This window comes from Triturus cristatus, chromosome 10 (genome assembly GCF_964204655.1).
Source record: "Triturus cristatus chromosome 10, aTriCri1.1, whole genome shotgun sequence".
NCBI classification, from domain to species: Eukaryota; Metazoa; Chordata; class Amphibia; order Caudata; family Salamandridae; genus Triturus; species Triturus cristatus.
Window position 1 is genome coordinate 1,082,441,322 of NC_140593.1, and position 26,414 is coordinate 1,082,467,735.

Genomic DNA, 26,414 nt, shown 5'->3' on the forward strand with positions numbered 1-26,414 from the left:
TGCAACGTCAAATGGATTCCTTTTATACATATTGTACCATGAAAGGGCTTGAAATTAATTCAGGTAAAAACAAATACATGTCCATAAACCCACATAGATCATTCAAAAAGAATTTAGAGCTCAATAATCAGAAATTAGAGTATATGCAAAGTTTTAACTATTTAGGCATCACACTAGACACTAAACTAGCCTGGAAACCACAACTGGAAAAAAATAAGATAATTTTGCTTCAAAATTCAGTCCATATTTTAAAGAAACATGGGGACAGTATTTCGAAAGCAGTGTCCCCTGCCCTTGAGGTATTTAAACACAAAGCTCAATCAGCTTCTCTTTATGGTGCTGAAATATGGGGGCCTTACTGCAAAAAGGATTTTGAACTAGGAGAAAATAAAATTTTCAGAAAATTACTAAATCTCCAGATTAGAACACCCCTAATCCCGATTGTCATGGACCTAAACATCAAACGCACCGACCATCACGCTCTATTAAGACCTCTCCTATTCTGGGTGAGGTTATGGACAACCCCAGAGCTATTACATTATAAGGAAGGCTTATCGGAGATCATGAAAATTGATCAGAGCAGGGACATTCCATGGCTCAAACACGTTGCATCATGGATGAAGAAGTTGGGTTTATCTAATTTCTGGGATAAACCATCCCAATTGCTACCGTCTTGCAAGAAATAGCTAAAGTCTACCTTCTGGGATCACATTAACAATAGCGTGCTACATAGTTCTTCCATTGGGTCACTAACATCAAGATTCCTTCTCTTTAAAGATGTATCACAGTTTGAACCCTTGTTGGATGAGGTACGTCCCCAATTAGCGAAATCCCTGTTTATGAAATTTAGATATGGGGTGCTTCAAACAAATGCAAATAAATCCAGATGGGCTAACAATCATGATGGTAAAAGTAGCGAACTGTGTACACTATGTCCAATTGAGATTAAGGAAAACGATCTACATATACTATTCTTCTGTCCCGCATACGACATACCAAGGAAAAAATGCATTAAACCAGTTTGTATAAACTTGTTTACTAGATGTTGTAGCGAGGCGGAACGTATATTGAAAACAGATACCTCACAGTGGATTGTTTTTAGTGTTAGTAGATACTTATTCAATGTGAGCCTTATTAGAGCAAAGGTTGGACTGAAACTATAACAGTCAAGGAATATGTAAAATTCAGTAAATGCTGTTAGAGAGCTTTGCACTTGCACTTTATGATCTATGGTTGTTTATTAGGGAATTTGATTCTGAAATGATTTATTGCATGTAATTGCACAACCGGAACCGACATGCAAACCGTATTGGACACATTTATGGTTAAAAATGCTATGTTCTAAGACAATGTCGCCTCATTTTGATTGCCTATCTTTTATTGTATTTATTGAATTTATGTAGTAAATAAGTTTTAATGGCGTAGCTGGAATAGATTATATAATTGCCATTATATTAAAACGTCCCTATTGTATTGTATTGTACCAAAAGATCTATATTAATTTTATTCTAAAATGAAATGTGTTTTTAATATGTATCTTTTATGGTTGAAATTGACTGAAATAAAGATATTTGAATTGAATTTGAGAAACTGCACACCTTGCCAACTCAAGGAAGCACAATATAGTCTTGAATATACCTGAAAAATTATCCAGGAAAGTATCTGTAATACATAATGTAATACAATCTAGCCCCAGTGGGCACAGCTCCTATACCTATTGTGCCAACTAGAAATATAAATTGTATCTCGTCTTCCAGTAATTATTAACCCATAGTGTGGATCGATTATTTTCAACATACGCATACAATTTAGCCCCAGTGGGCAATATATAAAGTAAAACCTGTAGTTACTCTCTTACTATAACTCCAATATACCGCAATATGGAAGAGGGATAGTAATAGACGAAGTATAATAGAATAAATAAAGGAAAGTTTGATATAAACCGTGCTATGCGGGAGAAGAAAAATGAAAAGTAACACACTGAAGAATTATCTACAGACAGTATAAGAATCCCCGAAAGTAGGGAAAAGAAGTGTCCAGACCCAAGTAGTACCTGCTGTGCTCTCTATTTGTACAGCTCACTGTTTACCACATGACTGCAGGTTCTATGTGAATATAAAAACACAAACAAATTGAACAAACCTATGAAAAGTATTGTTCATTATGGGGGGGCGCTAGGTGGCGCACTAGCGGAATGGCGGACACTGCGTGAAGCTCCCGCAGTTCGGCCGATTTCTCCGTAAATTATCCTGCCTAATTGAGCTCTCCCTGCATACAAACGAGAGTGTCTGCCTACGGAGCCGCTGAGGCACACAGGGACCAGCCTGCAGTGAGATTCGACGATCGGTTGTCCTCCTTTGGCGTGCCTGCTGCAGAGACCTCGAGGAGCCCAGGCCGCGGCGGCGAGATACGGGCCTGGCGCCTGTCGGGGCTCCGTACGAAGAGGCGTTTCTCCCCCGCATCAGAGGTAAAGCTAGCGGCGCTGAGTGCCTGCGGTGTGCTGGTGACAAGGGGCGCGGCGCACGTTTGGCGGGCCGGACATAGGCGGCGGCGCCATAGAAGCAGACTCCTGGTGGCTGAGCGGTGATAGACGGCCACTCTCACCGCTGGACTGCTGCTCCTCCTTTTGAGTGAAGACGAGAGTGCACTGGCATCTGCTGTGGGGTACTGCGTGGAGCCCTGGGGCGTGGGTCCCCCCTCAAGCACTGCAGGGAGCTGGCGGTGGCTGAGCCTACGTGGGTGAGGCCTGATCATTGCAGCTGTTGATCCTGGGCTGATCGCCCACGCGCGATCTGTGTGGCACTGACTGCGATTGATGAACCCGGTTTCCCCCACACTTCCAGTGCAGGAGGCGGTTCTGAGGCCGCGTTATTGCCGGCGCCCGCGAGGATACTTCTGTACGCCGATCTGCTAATGTGTGAGGACCTATAGGTCTGTACCCGGATAAAGACACATTTGGCCGCCAGCTATCACTGTGGTTCCTGGACTTATGGGCTAAGATCGATTGCGCTAATAACAGCACTGCTCCTATGTGTTGCCCAGCCCTCACAGCCTTCGCTTGGTTTTATCTGCCGAAAGGAAGACGAGTGGGGTGCAATCGTCCTAGAGTCTGACGATCGTATCCTAGTGATATTTCTACCTTCTGGCTGTCTGTTGGGAGGATTTGGTCCTTTATACAACTGTCTCTCTGTGGGACGACGTGGCTGCAGGGCGCATATGTTTGAGAGTGGTTCATGGACCTTGGCCCCCTACTGCTTAAAGCTGTGGCACTGATCTCAGCGGAGGAGAGGGATAACGCACGCGGGGCCCGTAGATTTGAAACAATAGCAGGGCAGCTGATCTGCTACGGTGAACGTCCCGGCTCGCTCTTTTTCCGGACCCTGCGCCTTGGTTACCGCTGTGGCATTGGGGCACGCTCATAATGGGGAAACCGGACGCGAAACAACCGCGTATCAACTTTGAATCCAAAAAAACTATGCGGTCCCAGACATTGGAGACGGATACGGGGACCTCGGGGGGGGGTGACGCGGGCCCTAACAGCGAAATGAAGGTGCTTATGCTGGAGGTCCGCCAGGGGCTATCTTCGCTGGCAGACAAAATGGATTCCATGACGTCCCGTATAGACAGTATTGTGCACAAGATGGATCAACATGGAGAGCGCATTATGGAAACGGAGCGCAGGATCTCCGACAACGAGGATGTAATGACTCAGCTTCAAAGCAGTGTTACCCAAATGGACAAATTGCTTAAAATCATAGCAGCGAAAAATGAAGAGTTGGAAGCGAGGTTGTCGGAATAACATACGCGTGCTTGGAATTCCTGAGTCTGCCAACACAGGAAAGATGGAATCCTACATTGAGAAGTTATTGCTAGACACCATAGGGTCTGAGGTGCTTTCCCCGCACTTTATTGTGGAGCGCGCGCACAGGGCGCTTGGTCCTCGTCCGCCCCCAGGGGCTGCTGCCCGTCCTATTATTGCTCGTATTCTGAATTACCGAGATCGAGACGCTGTTCTTCGCGTGGCCCGCGAGAAGAAAACATTGCATTTTGAAGGCACGCCATTTACCATCTACCCAGATTTCACTGCGATGGTACAAGAAGAGCGGAGGCGGTTTATTCCGGTGAAGCAAAAACTACGTCAGGCCAACATAGACTACGCGCAACTATATCCTGCAAGGTTGCGCGTTACCCACCAGGGTCAACAGAAGTTTTTTACCAAGCCTCAGCAAGTAGAAGACATTTTGAAGCGCCTTCGGAGGCCTAAGGAGGCGGCAACGAGCTCTGAAAGCCTAGATGCAGTAGACTAGCTGTAGGCCAGATGGCTGTTCCTCATGCTTGCTGTTTTTGGTGCAACGTGACTGCTGCATGGGAGGGAATGGGTGACCTGAAAGCGAAGCTGGGCTTACTACGCGGTGAGAACGTGGCGACGCACTCTTGGTCTGTTCTTCGTTGTTACTAGCTCAAAGGTTCCTAAGGGCCGAACACCTCACTAGCTTTGTTGGAGGAGGGTGCCGCCAAATTCCTGCCTCGGTCGGTGAGGGCAGGGTGTGTCACCTAGATAAGCCCCCCCATCAGGGAAAACCCCTGGCAGAAGCATACACTATGTGCGGGTTGGTTATAAGGGGACAGGGGGGGAGGGGGCTATTCATTGGCATGATTGGGTTGTCAGTGTGGGAGTGGAGAGGGGAAGTTGATTGGTTTTGTTTCTATGTAATGTATACATTAACACAGGTTGCTGTTTTAGTGGTGCACGGCCATAGCTCATTTACTGATTCTTTACTGAAAATGAAATGTCACAGCATAATGTGCAGGTAGGGCATGGAAGTTCCCCTGATCCCTGTCTAAGATTCATTTCCTGGAATGTTCGGGGGTTGGGTGACCCGCGTAAACGTAGACAAATTCTCTCCTACCTTGATCGCCATAGTATTCAAGTGGCCATGTTGCAAGAAACCCACATAGACCCCCCGGAAGTCTCCTGGGTTTGCCAGTAGATGGGCTGCCCACAGAATCTTTGCTTCTTACTCCTCATATGCGAGGGGGACTGCCATTCTAATAAAAAAGCATACACCTTTCACGCTGCTCGGCTCCACCGCAGACCCTCAGGGCCGCTATGTGTTGGCATGGGGCAAACTGAGTTTGGCACCAGTTATATTGGTCTGCTGCTATGGTCCTAACGTAGATGCTCCTGAATTTTTTTCAATACTGTGGGGTAAGATCATGGAGTTAGGGGTCGCACAGGTGATATGGGGCGGAGATTTTAATGTGGCCTTTCAACCCGCCCTGGACAGGTCAAATCCAGCCCCGCATCATTACACCAAGGCACAAGCAGTTCTGTCGGAGATACTACTGGAAGGTGGGCTGGTAGATGTGTGGCGCATTCGCCATATGCTGGTTAAGGAGGGCACGCATACTAACACGCACGCCGGCTCTTGGGCGCGATTAGATTATTTCTTACTCTCACGGGATCTAGTACCCTCCATAAATGCAATCACGCATTTGGCTAAAACATTCTCCAACCATTCTCCTGTCAAGTTGGAAGTTCATGTACCCGGCTACAATGCGCCCAGAAGGCACTGGCGATTACAACCTACGGCCCTCCTGGACCCCATTTTTCTTAGGGAACTGGGAGAAGAGAAGTGATTTTTTAACTAGAAATAGACACTCGGTCGACTCCATAGAAATATTATGGGAGGCCTTTAAGGTCACCATTCGGGGATTCTGTCTCTCAAAGAGTTTTGGGGTCCTGAGGGACCTGCGGGGCACACTGCAGAAGTTGGAGCTTGAGCTTAAAACGTTGGAGCGTCAGATGGCAGGGGGTGATGACAGGCACATACAGTTGAAGTTTAAAGAAAAGCTTGCTGATGATGTTGCCACTGCGGATCGTGAAGCCAATTTTAGGGGCAAATATTGGAAGGCAAGGAGGTATGGAGAGGGGGAACGTCCTGGCAGAATGTTAGCAGATATGATTAGGAGGCTGAGGGGCACGCAGAGTGTACTGGAGATTCAAGGCCAAGAAGGGGTTGCTCTCGTCGACACTACGGAAATTTTAGCCTGTTTTACAGCGCACTACTCTGCGCTATACACTTCGCAGCGACGCGGCCACATGGAACAAGATAATTTCCTGGATGATGTAGCGCTGGGATGGCTGGAGAACCATCATAGGGATTTCCTTAGTGCCCCTTTCGAGCTTGACGAAATTAGAAAGGCAATTATGCAGCAACAATCTGGTAAGGCCCCAGGGCTTGATGGGCTACCGGCCGAATTTTATAAGACCTACATTGATATTATGGCCCCAGTATTGAAGGATGTATACATGGAATCCATGGAGGGTGGTAAACTCCCCCCATCTATGCGAGTGGCACTGATATCGTCACTGCTTAAACCGGGTAAAAACCCTACCTCCTGTGACTCCTACAGGCCTTTATCGTTATTGAACTGTGACACTAAAATCCTGGCTAAGGTTTTGGCCAATAGATTGCTGCTTCTAATAGATAAATTGGTGCTGCCCGACCAATCTGGTTTTGTGCCTGGACGGGCCACATCGCATAACCTCCGTACGCTATTTTCCACCCTTCAAAACATTGCCCAGAGCTGCCCATGGCTGCACTCTTTCTTGATGCCACGAAGGCATTTGATTCCGTAGAATGGGATTAACTAAATGCAATACTTGGCAGAATGGGCTTTCCATTACCCTTCATCGCATGGATACGCCTGCTATACACTGACCCCACCGCCCGAGTTCTCATAAATGGACAGATCTCCTCTGACATTCACATATCCCGAGGCACAAGACAGGGGTGCCCACTGTCTCCCCTGCTCTTTGCCCTTGCAGTAGAGCCCATTGCCTGTAAATTACGGCAGCAGCATCGAGAGCGTGCTCTGCGATGCAACCTGAGGCATATTCTCATATCACTATATGCTGACGACATGACGTTATACATCAGGGAGCCACAAAATAATTTGAATCCAGTCCTACGGGAATTTATAGTGTTCGGTCGTTTGTCTGGCATTCATATTAATTGGGAGAAGTCCCTGATTTTTCCTCTCACGCCAGCGGTGCCCAAATTTACGCCTGATTTCCCCTTGGTTTGGTGTGACTCAGATTTCCGCTATCTAGGGATTCAAATTGGGACTACCCATGATGAGATACTGCGTCTTAACTATGGCACAGCGATTGAACGCCTGGCTTGCAATGTTACCAGATGGATAGCGTTGCCTCTGTCCATGGCCGGCCGTGCCTCATTGATAAAAATGGTGGTGCTTCCACAGTTCTTGTACCTTTTCTTGAACATTCCCTATCCCCCAGGACGTAATTTTTTCTCCTCACTTAGAGCAGAATTGCTGCGGCTGTTCTGGGGCGGTAAACAGCCCCGTTTGAAGTGGACTGTGCTCACGCGTCCATATGCGCAAGGTGGGTTTGATCTCCCAGACTTTGAATTGTACTATGCATGCGCGCAGGCACAACATGCTTATTATTGGATGCGCCCCTCATGCTTTATGCCGCAGGTGGCTGCGGAGGAATGGCTGGCGGATCCAATCCCACTAGATGGGGCGGTACAAGCGCCTCCACCGGTCAGAAACACGCCCCCTACCACTGTCACGGGCACGATAACTGCCTGGCTCAACATTGGGAAGCGTTTGAATGCTGCAATGATATATTCCTCGCTGATGCCACTTTCCTACCATCCACGTATGCCTTTGTTGCAGGAGCGGGGATTTTGTCAGATGTGCGAACGTCTGCAGATTGGCACTTGTGGGAATCTTTTTATACAGGGTAGATTTCGAACGCGAGAACAGTTTTTCCGACAGATACACCCCACTCCGTTAGAAACCTTCTTATTTCTGCGGCTCCAACAAGGGTTGCGGACTATTCTCCTGGATTTTCCCAAGGAACCGGACTCATTGGTACCACTGCATCGCATGTTATCCGCTGATAGTCTGAGGCACATGGTCTCTATATTGTATCACATGGTTCGTACCCTTCAGCCAGATCCTGAGCTCGCTGCAGTGCGCCAGTGGTCCATTGATCTGGGATTTGACCTGTCTCTGGAGCAATGGGGCTTTTGTTGCAGGCAGATTGCGCACATTTCAGCCTGCTGTCGATTGCGGATCATCCATTTTCGATACATTCATCGTATCTATTGTTCACCTGTAAAATTATATCGACTTAAACTGCGTGACAACGACCGCTGTGAGCGTTGTGGTAGCCCGGGGGCTGGGTTTATGCATCTGGCGTGGGACTGTCCCAAGGTCTTGGAATATTGGCAGAAAGTTTTGGAAGCACTCACACAGATGACATCCGCGGTCGTGGAGTGTAGTCCACTTGTAGCCCTGTTGGGATATACTGCGCAGCTCCCGCAGGCGATTCGCCGTTATGTTACATTTGCGCTCTTATTGGCGAAGCGGAGAGTGGCATGCCGGTGGGGTAGGGGTCGAACCCCCAAATTTAAGGAATGGCTCGAAGATATGATATACAGCCAGGATCAGAGCTCCATTTATGCAGAAACGCTGCCTCGCAGCTCAAGGCCCAGGGACATATGAGGACCACTCCAACAATAGCTCCTGCTACCCACCCCAGAGACCTCCACGTAGAGTGCACTGTTGCACGTGGCACGAAACTGGCTAGGTGCCAGCATCAGAACCCATTACTTTTCTCCATATTCTGGGTATGGGAGAGGGGGATGTGGCTTCGGTTCTCCTGGGCTCAGGTGGCTAAATGTGTTCTGTGTGGGTCGACATGAGAGATGCTGGGGATGGGGATAGCCGGATGTAACCTCCCTCCTGAATTCAATTACTGTCTGAGATTTTGTACGTCGTTGTATGGCTCATGACGGCGGCCTGGACTGCGGGCCCCTGGCCTGGGATATGGACTGTGGGATAAGAGGGCGAGTAAGAACTACATGTACTTCGCTGTGTGCTTCGTTAGTAGGTATTGACATGTTGTGTATCACTTACAGATGTGCTGTTCTGACTTCATGCAATTATGTATTGTGTACTCTGACTGTTTATAAGCAAAACGTAATAAAGTTTAAAAAAAAAAAAAAAGTATTGTTCATTATGCATACAGTGCTAAACATAATGGGAGACCATGCTATTACATCAACTGTTATTTAAAGGGGGGTAGAGGGATGGAGGTAGGGAGGGATGGGAAAGAGATGTAAACGTGTAAAAAATGGGAAGTGAGGGAAAGGGAGAAAAAAAAAGAAGAAATGAGAAAAGCCAAAAAGGAGGGAATTGACTGACAAGTGGGCACTACATTAATTGCTACAACAAACATTTTAGTAACTTTTATGCAGTACTTGAGGACAAGTACCCAACATGCCACATGGATAGATAGGGGGTGCCACTAGAGTATCTGGTCTTTGCATATATATGGTAATCTAGCTAGAGGGTTTGATGTGTGTTGGTGATTAAACATACCAGTGATGATATGAAATTGGCCATATTAAAAATATGCATTGTAAAATAAAAGACAAAAACTTAGAGTCTTATAAAAATAATATAGTTCATTCAGACCTTTTTGGTATATTTGCTGAATTATCGTTGGTCGACTTACTTGTTGAGTCCATTCCTCATCAGAGGGCATGTCAGCATCTTTGAGTGCACACGCAGCATCCATGGGATCTTTACGGAAACCATACAGAGTATGTTCATAGTCAATGGTCGGTGTATTTGAAGGACCAGCAATTAGTTGCTCATCTTGGGTATTCAATGGTAGTTGCTGCTCTTCTCCAAGGGGCTCGAAAGATAACAGCAAGTAAAGCCACTTATCAAGAGCTGCGTTAAAGTGCTGTAGGTGATATTGCTCTGTCGTAGGTAGCATCCTGCAGAAAGGACAGATGCATTGTTTCTTTTGCTCATGCAGAGGTTGAATAGCTTCTTCCATATTGAGACAAGTGATTGGGGGTTGTTCCAGATGTAAGTCCAAGATGACTTCAGTTGGGCAGTTTATTCATCAGAACACAGGCTTTACTTGTGTAGCATCCATTTAGCAAAGTTGAGCATTCGGTGCTCGCTGAGTTCAGATAGCCAAACATGTCCTATGTAGCGTGCTGGAGTCTTTCTGTATGCTTTGTTGAGATGAAGATGTGCACTTCATGTTGTTGATTCCTTGTCAGAACAGGAAAAAGATGATGATTACCACAGCCAATTAGCAGTATGATGATTGGAAATCCTCCAAAAAGGCTAGATAATCAATAGAGAATAGAAAAATGACTGAATCAGTCCAAATATTGCTTTAAATCCAGTCACTAGACCAGATCCAATGTTCTTAAAAAGATGCCCAACATCAGTTATCGTTTGTACGATATCTGCATAATGCGTTGGGTATTGCTTGTGTAATAGCCTTTGAAATTCTGAAGCGGTTGCAGCTGTCTGCACATTATAAACTTCAACCGCTGGAGTCAAAGTGACTTCTTTTTGTAACAGAACAGACAATAGTTTGTTCAGATTGCCAAAATGCATAGATTTCATGTTTGATACAAGTTCTTTCCACAACACTGTATTTTTTCTGAAACCGTTCTCTGGTGCGGCTGGTCGTGTTTTAATACACAGCAAGTAGCATTTGTTAAAAATAAATGAGAGCCTTGATTCAGAAGTTCATGATGTGTGGGAATGAATCTTATGGTAAAAACAGATAAACAGCTTAACCCTGGCATCAAACTGTTACGCATTCAGTGCAATGATGGTGTCACACAGAAGGAAGTGTCCAAGGGGACTTCTACAATTTGCGGTACACAGGGCCATCTTCATTTTCATTTAAACAGATTTTGGAGAAGGGAAACTCCCATGAATGAAACCATTGTGTATAGTTGCATACCAGCCAATAATACATGTATGAGCCAGTTTATAGGTGAAGTGTCACAAAGCGTAAATGCAGCACCGTCAACTTGTTCTTTACTTAATAAGTTGTATGTAGAATCATTTTTTAATCCACTTTTTTTGCGTGAGCATCAAATTATATGGTTCAAACAGGGCTGTTTCATTGAGAAGTTGCCAAGGTACGAAACTTGATCCAAGTGTTTGTAGTTGTAGGAAGGTATAGTGTATCCCCAAAGGCATACAGATGTAAAAGTTGATAATAGGTTACTCAATACTTGTGGTAGTGTGGGCGAGCAGTAAGGCTTCATCAGAGGGTAGTGTTAATTATTTATTGTACACACTAAAGCAAGAAATGTCACACACTCAAAGACTGAACTCAGACCAATCGTTTCTATCAAAAATATTTCTTTGTTGTATTTTTATTTATAGAACCAAGCAGGACTTGGTACAAGTAAATATGATTGTACTTTTTCAAGACCAATTGTTAAAAAGCAAGCTGGATGAAGAATGAGCTTTCTTACATGTTTGTAAATGTGCAAATACAGTTGTAATTACTTTTGGAATACTTTTGATTACTTTTCAGGATTACTTTTTCTACTCAGTGTGATATGCCTAGGTATCACACTGGAACATTTCCTGGAAGAAGGTAAGTAAGTCAGTTTTTGTTCAAAGACAGTTTCTTAGGTTCTCATACAATTTTCAACTCCACACTTAGAACTTTGTCCAGAGAAAAACAGTCAATGCAGTCCTATGGGAGAAAATCAGGTTATCGGTTTAAAGGTGAGTAATCGGTCTTGGGAGTTGTGATTCTGGGGTAGCCAATGGGCTACTGAACTTAGTGGGCACAATCCCTAAAACTGATTATAGAGTGCCTGCCATCTGCAATATGGCGGGCACTGAAGAGTTGGCTTCACCTCGCCTCCCCCAATGTGGGGTGGGGTTGTCAGAGGTGGGCACACTTTCTGGGCTGTTCTAGTTTTTTCCACCTCTCTTCCCACCAAAAAGAGTGCGAGACAGGGAGGGTGCCTGCTCCTGATAGCAGGAGAGGCTGGGGGTCATGTTACAAAGGCGGCGAGGCCTTTGAAGCCCCCCCCTGCCACAGATGGCTCTTCCTGATCTGGGGGAGGTGTGACCACCTTCGCCCAGGAAAGGCTTTGTTTCTAGGCCAAGGGATTGGAGGCTCCCACCTCAGGGGTCCAGAAACATGTCTTGTGTTGGCAGGTATTAACGCGTCGGGGAACCCACCAGAGGCTTGTCGTTTTTGAGGGGGCATCTCTAAGATGCCCTCTGAGTGCATTGCATGATAAATCCCACACTGGCATCAGTGCGGGGTTAGTATGCTGAGACGTTTGCTACCAAACTTTCCAGAATTCAGCAAAGCCATTATGGTGCTGTGGAGTTCGTAATGAGAAACCCCCAGACCATATACGCTTTTATGGCTTTACTGCACTGACAATGTCTAAGAATGGACTTAGACAGTGTAGGGGTACAGTGCTCATGCAACTGTACCCTCACCAGTGTCTTACGTACACCACAGGTAGTGGGTTGCAGGCATGGCACACAGGGATGTGTGCCATGTCGACTCTTCACTTTTCTCTGCACCAAAACAAACAGCCTGCAATTGCAATGTGTGTATGTGTTATGGTACAGGACCCCTAAGGGTGCTACAATATGTGCTGCAGCCCTTAGAGGCCTTCCTTGGTCACAGTGCCCTTGGTACCCATGGTACCTTTTTCAAGGGAATAACAGGTGGGCAGAGAGGTGCCAATTGAGGTTACAAAGGTACAGTTTTGGGAAAGAATACAGGCACTGGGATTCTGATTGTCAGGGACTCGGGGCACATCAAGTCAAAGTGCATCAGAAATCTGGCAAAAAGTGGGGGGTTACTGAAACAGAAACCCACTTTCCTACAGTAGTGCCCAATTTAATGTTATCATTGCTCTTAACTGAGCCTGTCCATGTTGTAACAAATTTAGATCTCCTTTCAGGAGGTCTAGGGCTGAGACAAAATGTGATTTAATGAGTATGTTCCTTTAGAAAGCAAGTGCATTCCATTGACGATAACTTTAAAAACTGTTTGCACGATTTCTTGGTCTTTTTGCCATATTCGTTCTGCAGCTTCTGACTCTGAATATTTATTTAATTCATTATTAAGTGGTGTATATTCCTGTTGCAAGGACGCTTTTACTTCTTTTAGGATGTGGTCCCAGAAGAAAATCAGATACATTCATATTTTCTTTAGTAGGGGGTAAATGTTCTTTCACTGCTGAAAGACTAGAGTTCTCTAGCCATTATTGGTATAGCTTACCCACACTTTATTTTGTAACTACTACAAGTGTTTGTGTATTTATATCTTTGATCAAGACTATTAATTTAAGGTCCAGGAATATTGGGAAGGAAACGTTTCATGTAGGTACCAGAATCCTAAGGCCGATCTTTTACATGGAAATTGTGTCGAACTCTAGGTGCCATTTTGTATCATAACTTTTATCTCTGATATAGACCTATTCATTTGAAATTGCCAATTACTGAACATAGATTGGCTTTTAGAATAGAAGGTTTCTTTAAGTCCCTCATTGTTCTGAATCCCAAACAAGTAGTCTGTTGGATTGTTTTGTTTAGAAAGATCATTTATTTCGGTATTATACATTCTCAAAATAAGGTTTCCTTGCCAGGGATCTGCCAAAATTAGGTTCCCCCAAAAACGTTTAGCTCACTTTTATGCAGGGCTAACACACTATTAGGAGATTCCACAGTGGAGGGCCACAGAACTTCTTTAAGGTGCATTAATATGGGAAAGCCAAGGAATATTAACAGCAGGATTGAGTGTAAGACAATCCATGATGATAGGTCTTGTAAAAGTTGTTTTGGGCTTAGCCCTAATTGACCGCCAAAGCAGGATTGGTTTGAGTAAGTGTAAAACCTCTAGATAGTTAAGCCTCTTTATGAGTAATGTATGTTGAGACAGAGGTAGAAATGCTCATCAATGGCTTGAGAAAAGCATTTTCCTCTACCTGTAAAGGGTCACTCACCGCATATCCCCCAAATGCCTCCTCCATACATGGCAGCAGACAGAGCTTTGGCTTTGTATATATTGATAATTTTCTAATAGGGTTGCTGCGGAGCTTACATGAAAACCTAAAACACTCTCACAACCCTACTTATTTTTTGTCTGGCACTTTGTACATGATTGACCCATGAACCATTACTGGCAAACAATATACCTAAATAATAAAATTTATTAACTCTCGAAATCGGGGAACCTGTGATAAAAAAGCTTCTGCTCCTCTGGGACTTTGTACCACATATCAGCGTATAGGTCTTAGTAATGTTTATCTTCAGTTTCCTTCCCTCATTGAACTCCACAAAGGTGTCCATCAGTCTCTGCAGGCCAACAGCTGTTCTTGACCTCAAAACCATGTCATCGGCGTAAAGTAATACGGGGACCGACCGGCCGGCGACACTAGGCACACCAGCCTGCAAACCTCAAATTTAGCTGCAAAAAATTGCATTTTTTTCACGTTTCCGCACTCTCTCTTCTGTGCTCTCTATCTAATTCAAACATTGTCAGATTCAGATCTTGCCACTGAATGACCAAACTGTCTAGATTCTTTACCAGTCGAGACACTACATTTTTCGATGACCATTTATTAAAATCTGGGTGGGAGGTATGTGGATATCGATTATTATTATTTCTCCTTTGCAAGAGCCAGTTCCTGCCATGTAACAACCCTGTTGTTCGACCCAGATCTGCTCAATTACTACTGGGATCAAGTTAGTCAGGAGAATGGTTGTTCCTCTAGGAGTTTGAGGTGATATCACGCTATGAAAATATATGGCCCTCTACCTAACACTCAGTAGTTTGCGCCCTTTTGAATACGTGATGGACTGTACATTTTTTGGTCTTACTTGTAACCCCATTCTTGTTCTTTTACATTTTTATTTTCAGTCCGCTACATGGGCTATGGATCTCCTCCGTTTGGATGTGTTTCTAATAATACTCTGCTTATTGTGAGCATGTTCCATTGTGAGTATATGTGAGAGTAAGAGATTGAAAGAGTTCCTGTATGAATAAGTATGTGTTTCTATAAGTGATTGTTTAAAAGACTAAGTATGTGTAAGTTTCTGTAGAAGTAAGTGTGGTGGTGTGTGTGACTGTATGTGCAAGTAAATGGAGGTTTGATTCTTTATTAGCATGAGTGACTATGTGTGTGAGTAACTCTATGGATGAGTGGTGTTGTGTAACAGGATGTATAGGTGTGTGAGTACATATGATGAGTGAGTACATGTATGAGTGACTGTATAGGACTGTTGGTGAATGAGTGGATGTGTATGTGGATCTTAGAATTACTGAATAGGTTGTTGTAACTGGTATTGGTATGTCCATTGTTTTGAACATTGTAGTTTCTATTTTTGAATGTGTGTATCAAAGGTTATATTAGGGGAAGAGGAGGTCTGCCACTCTATCACAAGGATGATGTCATCAGTGATGTCACTGACCATGTCATGAGTGATGTAATATGTGACGTCATCAGCAGTGCATTGCGGGCGCGCGAGTTATAGTTCGCTGAACTAACTATATAGGGGGAATTTCAATGGTTTTGTACGAGTGACAAGTCCAGCTAACTATAACGCCCCTGAAACTTATGGTTTTTTCAGTGAATTTCATAGGTTTTTAAATGCTAATTTCTAACTATGCCTACAGAGATAGGACATGTGAAGAAAGAAGAAAAAATGCACAGAAAGAAAAAAAGAGAAATGTAGAAAGAAGCAACAGAAGTCCTCAAAGACGAAGAAAAGTGCAGGAAGAAGGATAGCGTGCAGAAAGAACAAACCGAAGAGCAGAAAGAAGCCTTGTTGCAAAATCATCCTGTACCCTCAACTTTTTCAGACGGATCCTGGTGGTAACTGAGTCTGACTAACCAGTCCTAGAGCCAGTGCTATGTTAAAAGACACTCAGAATACAGTGAAAACACCTACATACACTAGGGAACACTATGCGTTGGGGTCCCCCTGTGATCAGCATGACCTCCTCTGTAAGCCCCTAGTATATAATAGGGCAGGGGATTAAAACTACCTCTTAAAACCCGCCACAGGGCGTGTTTACACACGTCGCCTCAGGCCCCGTCACCTCACTTCCCTACTGTGTAAACACACCCTGTGGCCGTTTTAAGTTGGGAGATTAAGTCCCCTTGAATCCTGAGGGTCCCTAGGGTCCAACTAGCCCACTAGGTACCTCCAGTATGCGCCACAGAGCTGCGTTGCAGAGAGGTGTAAAAAGTGGCACGGCCTGGACCACCTCTCTGCAACGCAGCTCAGTGGCGCTTACTGGAAGCACCTGGTGGGCTAGTTAGCCCCCAGGGGCCCTCAGGATTGAAGGGAAATTATTTCCCCAACTTAAAACGCGCCATAGGGCGTGTTTGCACACGTCGCCTCAGGCCCAGTCCCCTTCCTTCCCCACTGTGTTAACATGCCCTGTGGCCGTTTTTTAAGTTGGGAGATTAAGTCCCCTTGAATCCTGAGGATCCCTAGGGGCAAAATAGCCCACTAGGTACGTCCAGTAAGCGCCATTGCAGAGAGGTGTAAAAAGGGGCACGGCCTGCACCACCTCTCTGCAACGCAGAGCAGTGGCACTTGCTGGAAGCACCTGGTGGGCTAGTTGGCCCCCAGGGTCCCTCAAGATTGAAAGGGAATTATTTCCCCAACTTAAAACGCGCCACAGGGCGTGTTTGCACACGTCACCTCAGGCCCCGTCCCCTCCCTTCACCACTGTGTAAACGCACCCTGTGGCCGTTCTAAGTTGAGAGATTAAGTCCCCTTGAATCCTAAGGGTCCCTAGGGTCAAACTAGCCCACTAGGTACCTCCAGTAAGCGCCACAGAGCTGCATTGCATAGAGGTGTAAAAAGGGGCGTGGCCTCAGAACACCTGTCTGCGACGCAGCTCCCTGGCGCACACTGGAGATACCTGTTGGGCTAGTTGGCGCTCAGGTGTGGTACTTTGAAATTTGGGACTGCGTGGGAGGCAGGGCCCTACCCCTGTCTATCCCGGTATTAGCGAACCGCGAATGGTCAATGCGGTATGTACAAGTGCTTTATAGAACGTTTCATTGATAAATGCACTATGTATACATTATTATACATTGACTTCGTGGGTTCCATCTTAGAGCGGTGGCCATCTTATGGTTGCCCTCACATAGGCTACCTATTACGAGCAAATACGGGCCTTTAGAACACATGTGCCTTCCTTTGACTTCTCTGTGACCTGGGCAGCTTGGCTCCGCTGCCCCAGGTCAGCCGGTCTCACGAGCTCCCCGTCCTACGGCCACCTGTGATTAGCATCAGGGTTTGACACACCATAAAGCCTTTTCATCCCACACAAGCCTCCAGCTAATCTCTTTCACACCTGACTCTTCCTGCTTTATGGCTTGTTTCCCAAACAGGAGATGTTCGTGTTTATTGGGGCTTGTTGATATCTGATGTGGGATCTGAGCCTTGCTGGTTAAATAATTGTGGGCTGGCTTAACTGGAATGTGGGATGGTCATCATGACTGCCTTTTTGTTTGTAATGTATACATGTGAATGACCATGCCATAAAACAAGGAATGTGTGCCTGAAGCATGATATTTTGTATTTAAGGAGAAGCCCGTTTCTGTAACTTTAAGCAGTCTCCTGAGAACATACATGCTGTTGTACTTCTCGGATACCTGTAATTGGTCTGCAGCCAATAAACTGATCTTTGACTTCACCCAGAAGACTCTGTGTTTCTGTAGGTCTGAAACAGGAAGAACCCGAAGTCTTAGGGTGTGTTCCCCTGCACCGCTGGGCTTAAAATTCCCAGTACTTCACAGGAACCCTCAGTATTGAAGGGGAATTAATTCCCCAACTTACAACTGGCCAGGGGGCGCGTTTGCAGAGTGCTGCAAGGAGGGGGCGTGGCCTCCGGCGCGATGCCGGTCTTTTATTTATTTAATTTTTTTAAGAAGGAGGGCTGTGTGGCCCCCCTTCTTTTTCTAATTTACTGGCCCTGGGGACCCCATCCCCAGGGCCTGCACCCTAATTGTTTTGTTGAAAAAAATAAATTTGGCCCTCCCAAGGCCTTAATCGGCCCCGGGGACCCCAACCCCCAGGTCATGGCCTTTTTTTTTTTTAATTTAAATTCTTTAGGAGGAGGCTACTCAGGCCACTTATGGCTCCGGGGACCCCATCCCCCGGGGCCGGCCTTTGTTTTTTATTATTTTAAAAATATATATATTTATAGAAACACCTAGGACATGCTGAACAAACCGTATGTACCCATCACCATGACGATTTGCGTGATATTCATTAAAAGGCGACTATGCAAAGAATGAATCCACATGGAATGTATTTACACCGCTAGTGAAGCTCTGACGTGTCCGACGCCCTACCGTGCCTAATCCCGGCGCCCCCGCCGGTGGGTACTCTCCAAGTAGACACCCTTGTCGTTTATTTATACAAACATGGGTAGCTTTTGACGGGCACATTTAATATACACGCACACCAAGCCATTCAAAGGGGATTCGACAAAAATTCGACCAAACTATGCACGAAACCCCCCTCACGGTTAATAAAAAACACATCCACCGCCGGATGTGTAATACTTTTTATTTTACTCTCTGGAAAGGAGACCAACCTCACTTGAGAGTCACAGCGTACTCCTGGCTGAGCCCAATGCTGTGTTACACCCACCAGTGCCCGCCGATTGCCTCACACCTCTGTGTTGTATTCCACCAGCTAGTGCGTATGCTATGACACTCTCTAGCCCATGTGCACTGTAACACCACCCTGTGAATATGTCATGCCACACTTGCCTTCGCACGGGTTATATTACCCCATCTAACGTGCCTTCCTCGATGTGTATGTTATAACGCACAGCGCTATGCCATACAAATTACAATCTGGGATCCATATCTTTGTCACAGTGCATATGCAACGTTACACTCCCCAGCACATATTTTATATTGCAACTTTAGAGACTAGTTATGTTACACAACACTGCCCTGTGCATATTACACTCCAAGGCGCATATCGCATAGCACGCGCTAGTGCCTGTGCTATCTCGCGCTCTCCAATGAATCTGTCATTGCGCACAATGTATTGCATATTCTATTTCACGCCCCGGTTCATCTTATATCACACTTTTTGGTGCACAGTTTATACCATATACTACATCTAGTTTTCATTTTCAATCGTGCTCTCAGGACTATGTTCTATATAACACTGCGTCCACCTACCTTTTTCACGGGCATTACATTTTGCGATGGGGTGGAGGGTCAGGGGTGTTTCTGCCAAGTGAGCCCGGAGTCACAGTCACAAACGTCCTCTTCTTCCTGAATAAAAGTGAGATTATGCTGCATACTTGTTCATATTTTAAGTAGTTCGCACAGACCCACATTTTAAAAACAAAGTTCCTAATACCCACCTTCTCTGAACAGTTAGCTTGCTGCCCCATCCACCTCCTCCCTATCCTCTGTTGTCTGAATCCATGGACTAGCCTCCTCCCACCTGTCATGCATGGTCTGATGTGCTGCCACTGCCCTCCATTTAGCATGATGTACCAGTCCACTCATCTTGCCCTCCATTGCCCAATTCTATGGCCCATCATTGACCTCCTGCTTAGCCTCTGTGCTTAGCTTGCTGCCCCTATTCTCCTTCCCCCTGCCCTCCGATGTCTTTGTGCATGCTCCTGCTCCATCCTTTTTGCCCACTATGTTCCATGGACCTGCCACTCCTATCTACTCTGAGTGTTCTGTTGAGCTGCCACTCCCCTCCCACCTGCCTAGCATTGTCAGATGACTGTAACCTGTCCCTGCCACCTCCACCCTTCCTGTCCACATGCCATGCCCCTATCCCCTTCCTCCTGTCCTCCATGGTCCATTTTACTGCCACACCCTTCTGCCCTCCCTGATCTGTTGTGCTGCAACTGCTCCTCCTACCTGCCCCGCGCAGTCTGTTGTGAGGCCCCTTCCCCTGAACTCTCTTGTCTGCGCCCAGGTCCTGACTCTCCCTTCTATTCTCCATGGTCCTTTGTGCATGCCCCTGCACCCTCCTTCTTGCCCATCATAACCATTGTGCTGCCATGGCCCCTCCCACCTTCCCTGTGTGGTCAGCTAGCTGCCCCTGACCCCCTCCCACCTTCCCTCCATGGTCTGTGTGTATGCCACCATAGTCTCATTGTTGCTCTCCATGGTGTGTCTTGCTTATAGTGCCCATCCTGCCTGATCTCCATGGCTATCTTGCTGCTCCTGCCCTGCCTACTTGCCCCCAGCCCTCTGATTCCATGTGCAGACCCCCTATTCCCTCCCTCCTGGCTTGTCTGTTCCATTGTAATGCCCTTTATGGTCCGTTATGCTGCAGCTTTCTCTCCTGTCTGTCCATCATGGTCAGCTAGCTACCATTGCCTCTTTTCCATCTGTTCTCTGTTGTCCATGTGCATGGTCCTGTCCCCTCCCTATTGCTTGCTATGGATTGTTGTGCTGCACTCCCGTCCCGCATGCGCTGTGTGGTGTATTGTGCTGCTGCAAACCCTGATGCCTGCCCTGTAGGGTCAGTTTGGTGCACCTCTCCATGTCCCGCCTGTCCTCTGTTATCCGAGTCCATGTCCCTACCCCAATTCCTCCTGCCTACCATGATTCAATGTACCATACTTGCGAACATTTTGAACTTGGTAAGAGGGAGATTTTGAAAAAAAAACTGGGGTTTTGATTTTCCCCTTTGAGTTACATTGAAAAAGAGGAGATTGTAGACAGGAGACAGATCAAATAAAGCCCATTTGAGCTTAAAAACATTGGACGTTTCCTGGCTGAAACGGGTCAGTTGGCATGTATGGTTGTACTACCACTGCCTCTTCCTTCTGCCCACAATGGTCTATTATATTGCCACAGCCTCTCTTGCCAGTCCTGTATTGTTGGTTTGTTGCCCCTGCCCCCCTTTCCACTGCCCTCCATAGTCTGTTGTGCTGCCACTGCCCTTCCTGCCTGCCCAGTGTGGTCAAACTGTTGCCTCTGCACTCTCCTACCTGCCTTCAATTTTCAGAGTCCGTGCCCCTGGCCTCTGCCTCTCAACAGTATCCCAATGAACAACTAGATTGCTAACATTCTATATTTATTACAAAAGTGTGGAACGCCTGACGTCATCTTGATGTAATCAAAACTGTAATACCTAGAGTATTTCCTTTAGAAATTACATATATGAGAGGGTCTTATTTGCATCAAAATTATGGTTAGTGCTCTAAAAAACTAAAATGAGGACATATTTTCTGAGTTTTCAAATAGCGACAAAGAACTTTTAAATTATTTGTAATCTTTGTTTTTTTTACCCAGTTGACCACTTGATTAAATGTTGCACCTTAGCGAGAGGATGTGGTGTTACTTCCAGAGCTGCAGACTTCGCAACTGGGGAACCAGGTTGGAGTTTCTGCTTCAGCTCAACATTCTGTGATTGTGGTCAAATCACTTAATCTCCCCATGTCTACAACCAAAATGAATTTGATCTTGTGTGATGTAACCAATGCTCATGTAAAGGACTCCAATACCTGACAAGTCTGCACTATATAAAACTGCAAATACACAAAAATAAGTGTTTTGCACACTTCTGTCATTAGGCTACATGTGGGCTACATCTGGGTGATATTTGTGCTGCATTTAGGCTCTTTTGTGTCTGGTGGCCATCTTGGGAGAATTATTTGTTATGAAGTTTCCTAATTTCCTCATTTAATGCAGTCTCCTCAGTAGGAAGTGCTTTCAGTTTTTTACTTTGATTCCATCAAGAAGGTATTCAGATATGTCACACATTTGCCATAAATTCTGAATGTTAGCACTCTAGTTGCTCATTAGATCACTGTAGTAAAGCTACTGCTCACCACGGAAGTCTGCTGCTGGTATTAAAAGTGCATGTTTCAGTCTGCATATCAGAATTTTTTAATGAAATAGAAGAGGATTTGAGAAGTCACTCCAAATGTGCCCTAATTTTTCTTTTTTCAGCACTAATCATAATTTCTATGACAAAATGAACCCCCTCATTGTGTTCCTTTTTTAAATTAAATGTTTTAAGTGTTACCAGTTTATTCCAATCAAGATGGCTTCAGGTGTGCCATACTTTTGTCATAAGTAAGACAGTAAGCGCTCTAGTTGTTCTTAAGAACACTCTGGGACATTCAGTCATTAGGCTATACTTGGGCTACATCTGGGTTATATTTGGGCTACATTTGGGCTCTTTTGTCTCTGGTGGCCATCTTGGGAGATCAATTTGTTATGAAGTTTCCTAATTTACTCATTTACTGCAGTCTCCTCAGTGGGAATACTTTTAGTTTTTTATTTTGGTTCCATCAAGAAGGCATTCAGATGTGTCACACATTTGCCATAAATTCTGAATGTTAGCACTCTAGTTGCTCATTAGTTCACTGTAGTAAAACTACTGCTCACCAGGGAAGTCTGCTGCTTGTATTCAAAGTGCATGTTTCAGTCTGCATGTCAGAATTTGTTTATGAAATAGAAGAGGATTTGAGAAGTCAAAATGTGCCCTAATTTTTCTTTCTGCAGAACTAATCATAATTTCTATGGCAAAATGAACCCCCCTCATTTTGTTCCTTTGTAAATTAAATGTTTTAAGAATTACCACTTTATTCCAACCAAGATGGCTTCAGGTGTGCCATACGTTTGTCATAAGTAGGACTGTTAGCGCTCTAGTTGTTCTTTAGAACACTCTGGGAAGCTGCAGTAGAACACAAAGGAATCAACTGACAGTCTCTGCCCTTGTTGGATGTACATGTTTTACTGAGAATGTCAGACTTCATTCTCACATGACTGAGAAAGATAATGTGAATTTACAGAAAATATGCTCTCAGTTAGCTTATAGATCACCTTCCAAACCTCTGTGGGAAAAGCATGAGAAAATAGTTTTCTCTCAAACATGATTCATGATATCACCTTAGAACACACCACAATTCCTAAAATGAGTATGGTACAATCAACAAATGATTTATAATGTAACTAAAGTCTTAAAACCTTCTATTAACTGCAATGCTTTTTAATGAGGTGCTATCATGTATATTGGTCCCAAGATGGGTGCCAACACTTCTTGGATGAAGTGCTGACAGCCAATCAGATCTCATGATGAGATGTGTGGTTAGGCTCCGCCCAGATATATGTGATTTTACTTTAGATTTTCTCAGGAACTACTGAACGGATTTACACCATTTAAGCAAAAGGCACATGCCTGACCTGAGGACTACCTCTTTGCTAAATTTCAAGCAATTCTGTTCAGCCGTTCGGGCTGTACTTTCGACTAAAGGTCCTACGGGAAAATGCATGGGGAAAACATGTTTTGGGACCCCCCTTTTTTCTCAGCCCCCGCTAGACGAATCACCCCGAGACTTTCAGGGTAGGAGCTGAGCGGAGCGCCCCATTAGTTTTGAAAATTTCACGAAGATAAGTCAACCGGCGCCAAAGTTATTCAAAATAGAATTTTCAGATTTCCTATGGGAACTCGGTCCTAACTATAACTATCTACTGGCGACCGCCAGTAGATAATATATCTGTGTATATATATATATGTTTTTCATATATAATTTTTATTATTTCCGGGGTCCCCGCACGTGGGCATGAGTATTCAGTGCTTATGACTTTGATGAGGATACCCCTGGAAGAGAACTAGGATTACAGGTAAGTAAGTTATCCTTCTTCATCATAAATGTTCATGAAAGAGGAAAGGAATAAATTGTCACCAGCCTATCGCACCTAAATGTTGCTGTTCTTGCTCTGAATGCAACCTTCTAGTACTGTTCCTGCCTATCCATTGCTGAGTGGTATTGGCACCAAGTAGGCAATGGATCCTACTATCCTACGAATACATCATATAGGTGCTTTAATTAAGAAATGTCAGACAATTAACCCACAGCTTTATTACAGGGTTGTCTGCATTACATGAATTATGATCCTCTTTGAATTGTTATATTAACAATGTCACCATGTTTGCAATTTGTTTTACTGATTCATTAGGATGGTATTTATTTGGTTGCCCATTGAGAAGTTAGTGAAAATACTCACACCAAAGTAACTACAAGTTAAATAGAAAAGCTCATGTTGTGTCCTCTGTGTGCTATCCCACATCACCTCAGTTGACTTCCTCGTGTATGGGCTCCAATTAATAAAGCCTTTTTGGCTGAACCCCCAAAGCCTGGGCATTGGTATAGCCCTGGACTGCATGCAATGCCACAGCCCCTTCTCTCCCACCCAGCGCACCTCAGGAGGGAGCAGTTTATTGACATACCTTAAGAAAAGCATTAACGCTTTCTCTAAATATTACCATATAATGTATTGATTGGAACTGTGTAGTTAATCTTAATGCATTCTGCGCTAAAGCATGTCATGTTTACTTTTTAGTTAGATTCTGATTTATTTTTTTATTTTTTATATTGTGCTCTGTCATCTGTATTTTGTATTAACATTCAATTTTTCCTGCCCAGGCTTAATACAACGGTTGCTCCTCTGATGTTTGCTGATCAGTTTCTGCAGATCTCCACTTCCCTTCCTTCATTGTTCCTCTATGGTGTGGGAGAGCATCGTGCCAGCTTTCTTCACAGCTTCAACTGGAACACCTTGACTCTGTGGGCACGAGATTTGGCACCAACGGTAGCTATTTCAAACTTACTATGGAAAAACAATGATGATCTGCCATAATTTGAGTCATATTTTGAAACTATATATGTTAAATATGCTCCAATTAGTGACGTCTTCATTACTGTTCATTAGCACTGAACATCCCACGTGCAGGATCCCTGAACAACTTTCGAACTGAGCGACAAAAAGCTCCCACAATACAGCAGAACACTCCCATGCCTATGATGGATGACATTTACTTTACATTTTGTAATCCAAATGTTGCTGATATGCAGGAAAAATGTTTATAGCATGTGTGGCTGTAGATACACATTCTCTCCATACTCCTGCCATCTAGTTTAGAGCCCGGACATTTACAACTTGTTCTTATTCAAGACATTTCTTGTCACAAGACATGCTGCAACTCCTCCCTTGGCAGTTCGGGCTGGACTGTTCCCACAAGGAACAGGGTCAAGACTGATTTGCATATGGCTGTGTCCAAACTGGGGTGTTGTGGTGAGCAAAAGAATGATGGATTTAACCCAGATCTTTGTGACTGGGGGTCAATGTTTTCATTGTTCAGCATTCCATCCATCAATTGTTTCTTTTGCATATGCCACCCTAGTGGGAAGGGTATGCCCAGACGTGGGTCCCGTGCTCCCTACACCACTGGTTTCAAGCTAGCCTGGCTGATGAAGGGTGATGCCCTGAAACCGGTCCCAGGATGCCTGTTTCCGGTCCAGGGAGGACCTAGCTTGGCAGTTCGGACTGGACTGTTCCCACAAGGAACAGGGTCAAGACTGATTTGCATATGGCTGGGTCCAAACTGGGGTGGTATGGTGAGCAAAAGAATGATGGATTTAACCCAGATCCTTGTGACTGGGGGTGAATGTTTGCATTGTCAGCATTCCGTCCATCAATTGTTAGTTTTGCAACTCCTCCCTTTGTCAGCAGTGCACCAGGACAACAACTCCACCTCAGATAATTTTCTTCCGCTATCTGGTTTGGACGGTTGAGTGCCAGCTGTGGCACTAACTTACTTTTTGATGGATTTTTGGGTTCAGACTTTAAGTTTTCCATCCCAGCAACTTTGACAACAGTTGTTGCTTGTACTGCGCCCGGTCAGAAATTCTTCAGTGATGCCCAAGCGCCTTCTTTTGAGACATTACATCAATGATTTCTTAACCCTCTGAAATTGCCCACCCACCAACTGACATCGACGCTTTCAGGTCACATTCCAGAGAATGCACAGGTATTCTGGAACAAGCGCCTTGGCAATTGTGCCATAAGTGCAATGTCAGGTACTCACAAAAGAGTGCAACATCAGTCTCTTGCTGGAACACAACAAGGACATCTGTGATGACTGTTGAGACATTTGTTGCAAGAAAACCCTCCAGCACTGACAAGAAGGGAGTTTGGTGCATCACAGGATGCAGCGACAAGCCTTTTTATTTTTTTTTTATTTTTTTTTTTTAAATTTTATTTTGATAGTTTTAAGACAAAAGTAAACATACAGCTGTGTTAAAAGGAGCGCCAATGTGCGCATATCACAATAGGGGCGGTACAGAGAAGGCAGGACAAATGTAGCGGAGACGGATTCTGTGCGGGGGGTGACGTGAACAGCAATACAGACCTCACTGTAAAACATTAGCTAAAGTGCTGAACCCAAGAGATCATTGCAAGGAGTATATACCCCTCTGGGGGAGGGGAGGGGGGGGGGGGGAAGGGGGGGCAGCACCCACAGCACGCCTTCCACAGCGACACATTCTCCCATAGAACAGAGAGAAGACCCACGCCACAAGCGCGACCAATGCCAACACATCCCAGACCAAATCTCGAGCAAGCATCCTCAGTCGCCGCACCAGTCGGCACACGCTCATTCAGCATCCTGGCTGCTATCCGAGGCCGTCGCCCCAGCAAGGAGATAACACTGTAATGGGGCCCATATATCAGCGGGCCGCGACCCGGGCGGCATGA

The 26,414-nt window shown here is 45.1% G+C and overlaps 1 protein-coding gene across 1 annotated transcript in view; it reads left to right on the forward strand.

Annotated features, from left to right (window-relative positions):
• Positions 1-26,414, forward strand: part of LOC146796600 (lysosomal alpha-glucosidase-like) — an 854,317-nt gene that overhangs the window by 97,415 nt on the left and 730,488 nt on the right. The window contains exon 4 of the mRNA XM_085629244.1: positions 24,305-24,470. Coding sequence (XP_085485370.1) covers positions 24,305-24,470 — 166 coding nt within the window. The remainder of the gene's footprint in view (positions 1-24,304; positions 24,471-26,414) is intronic.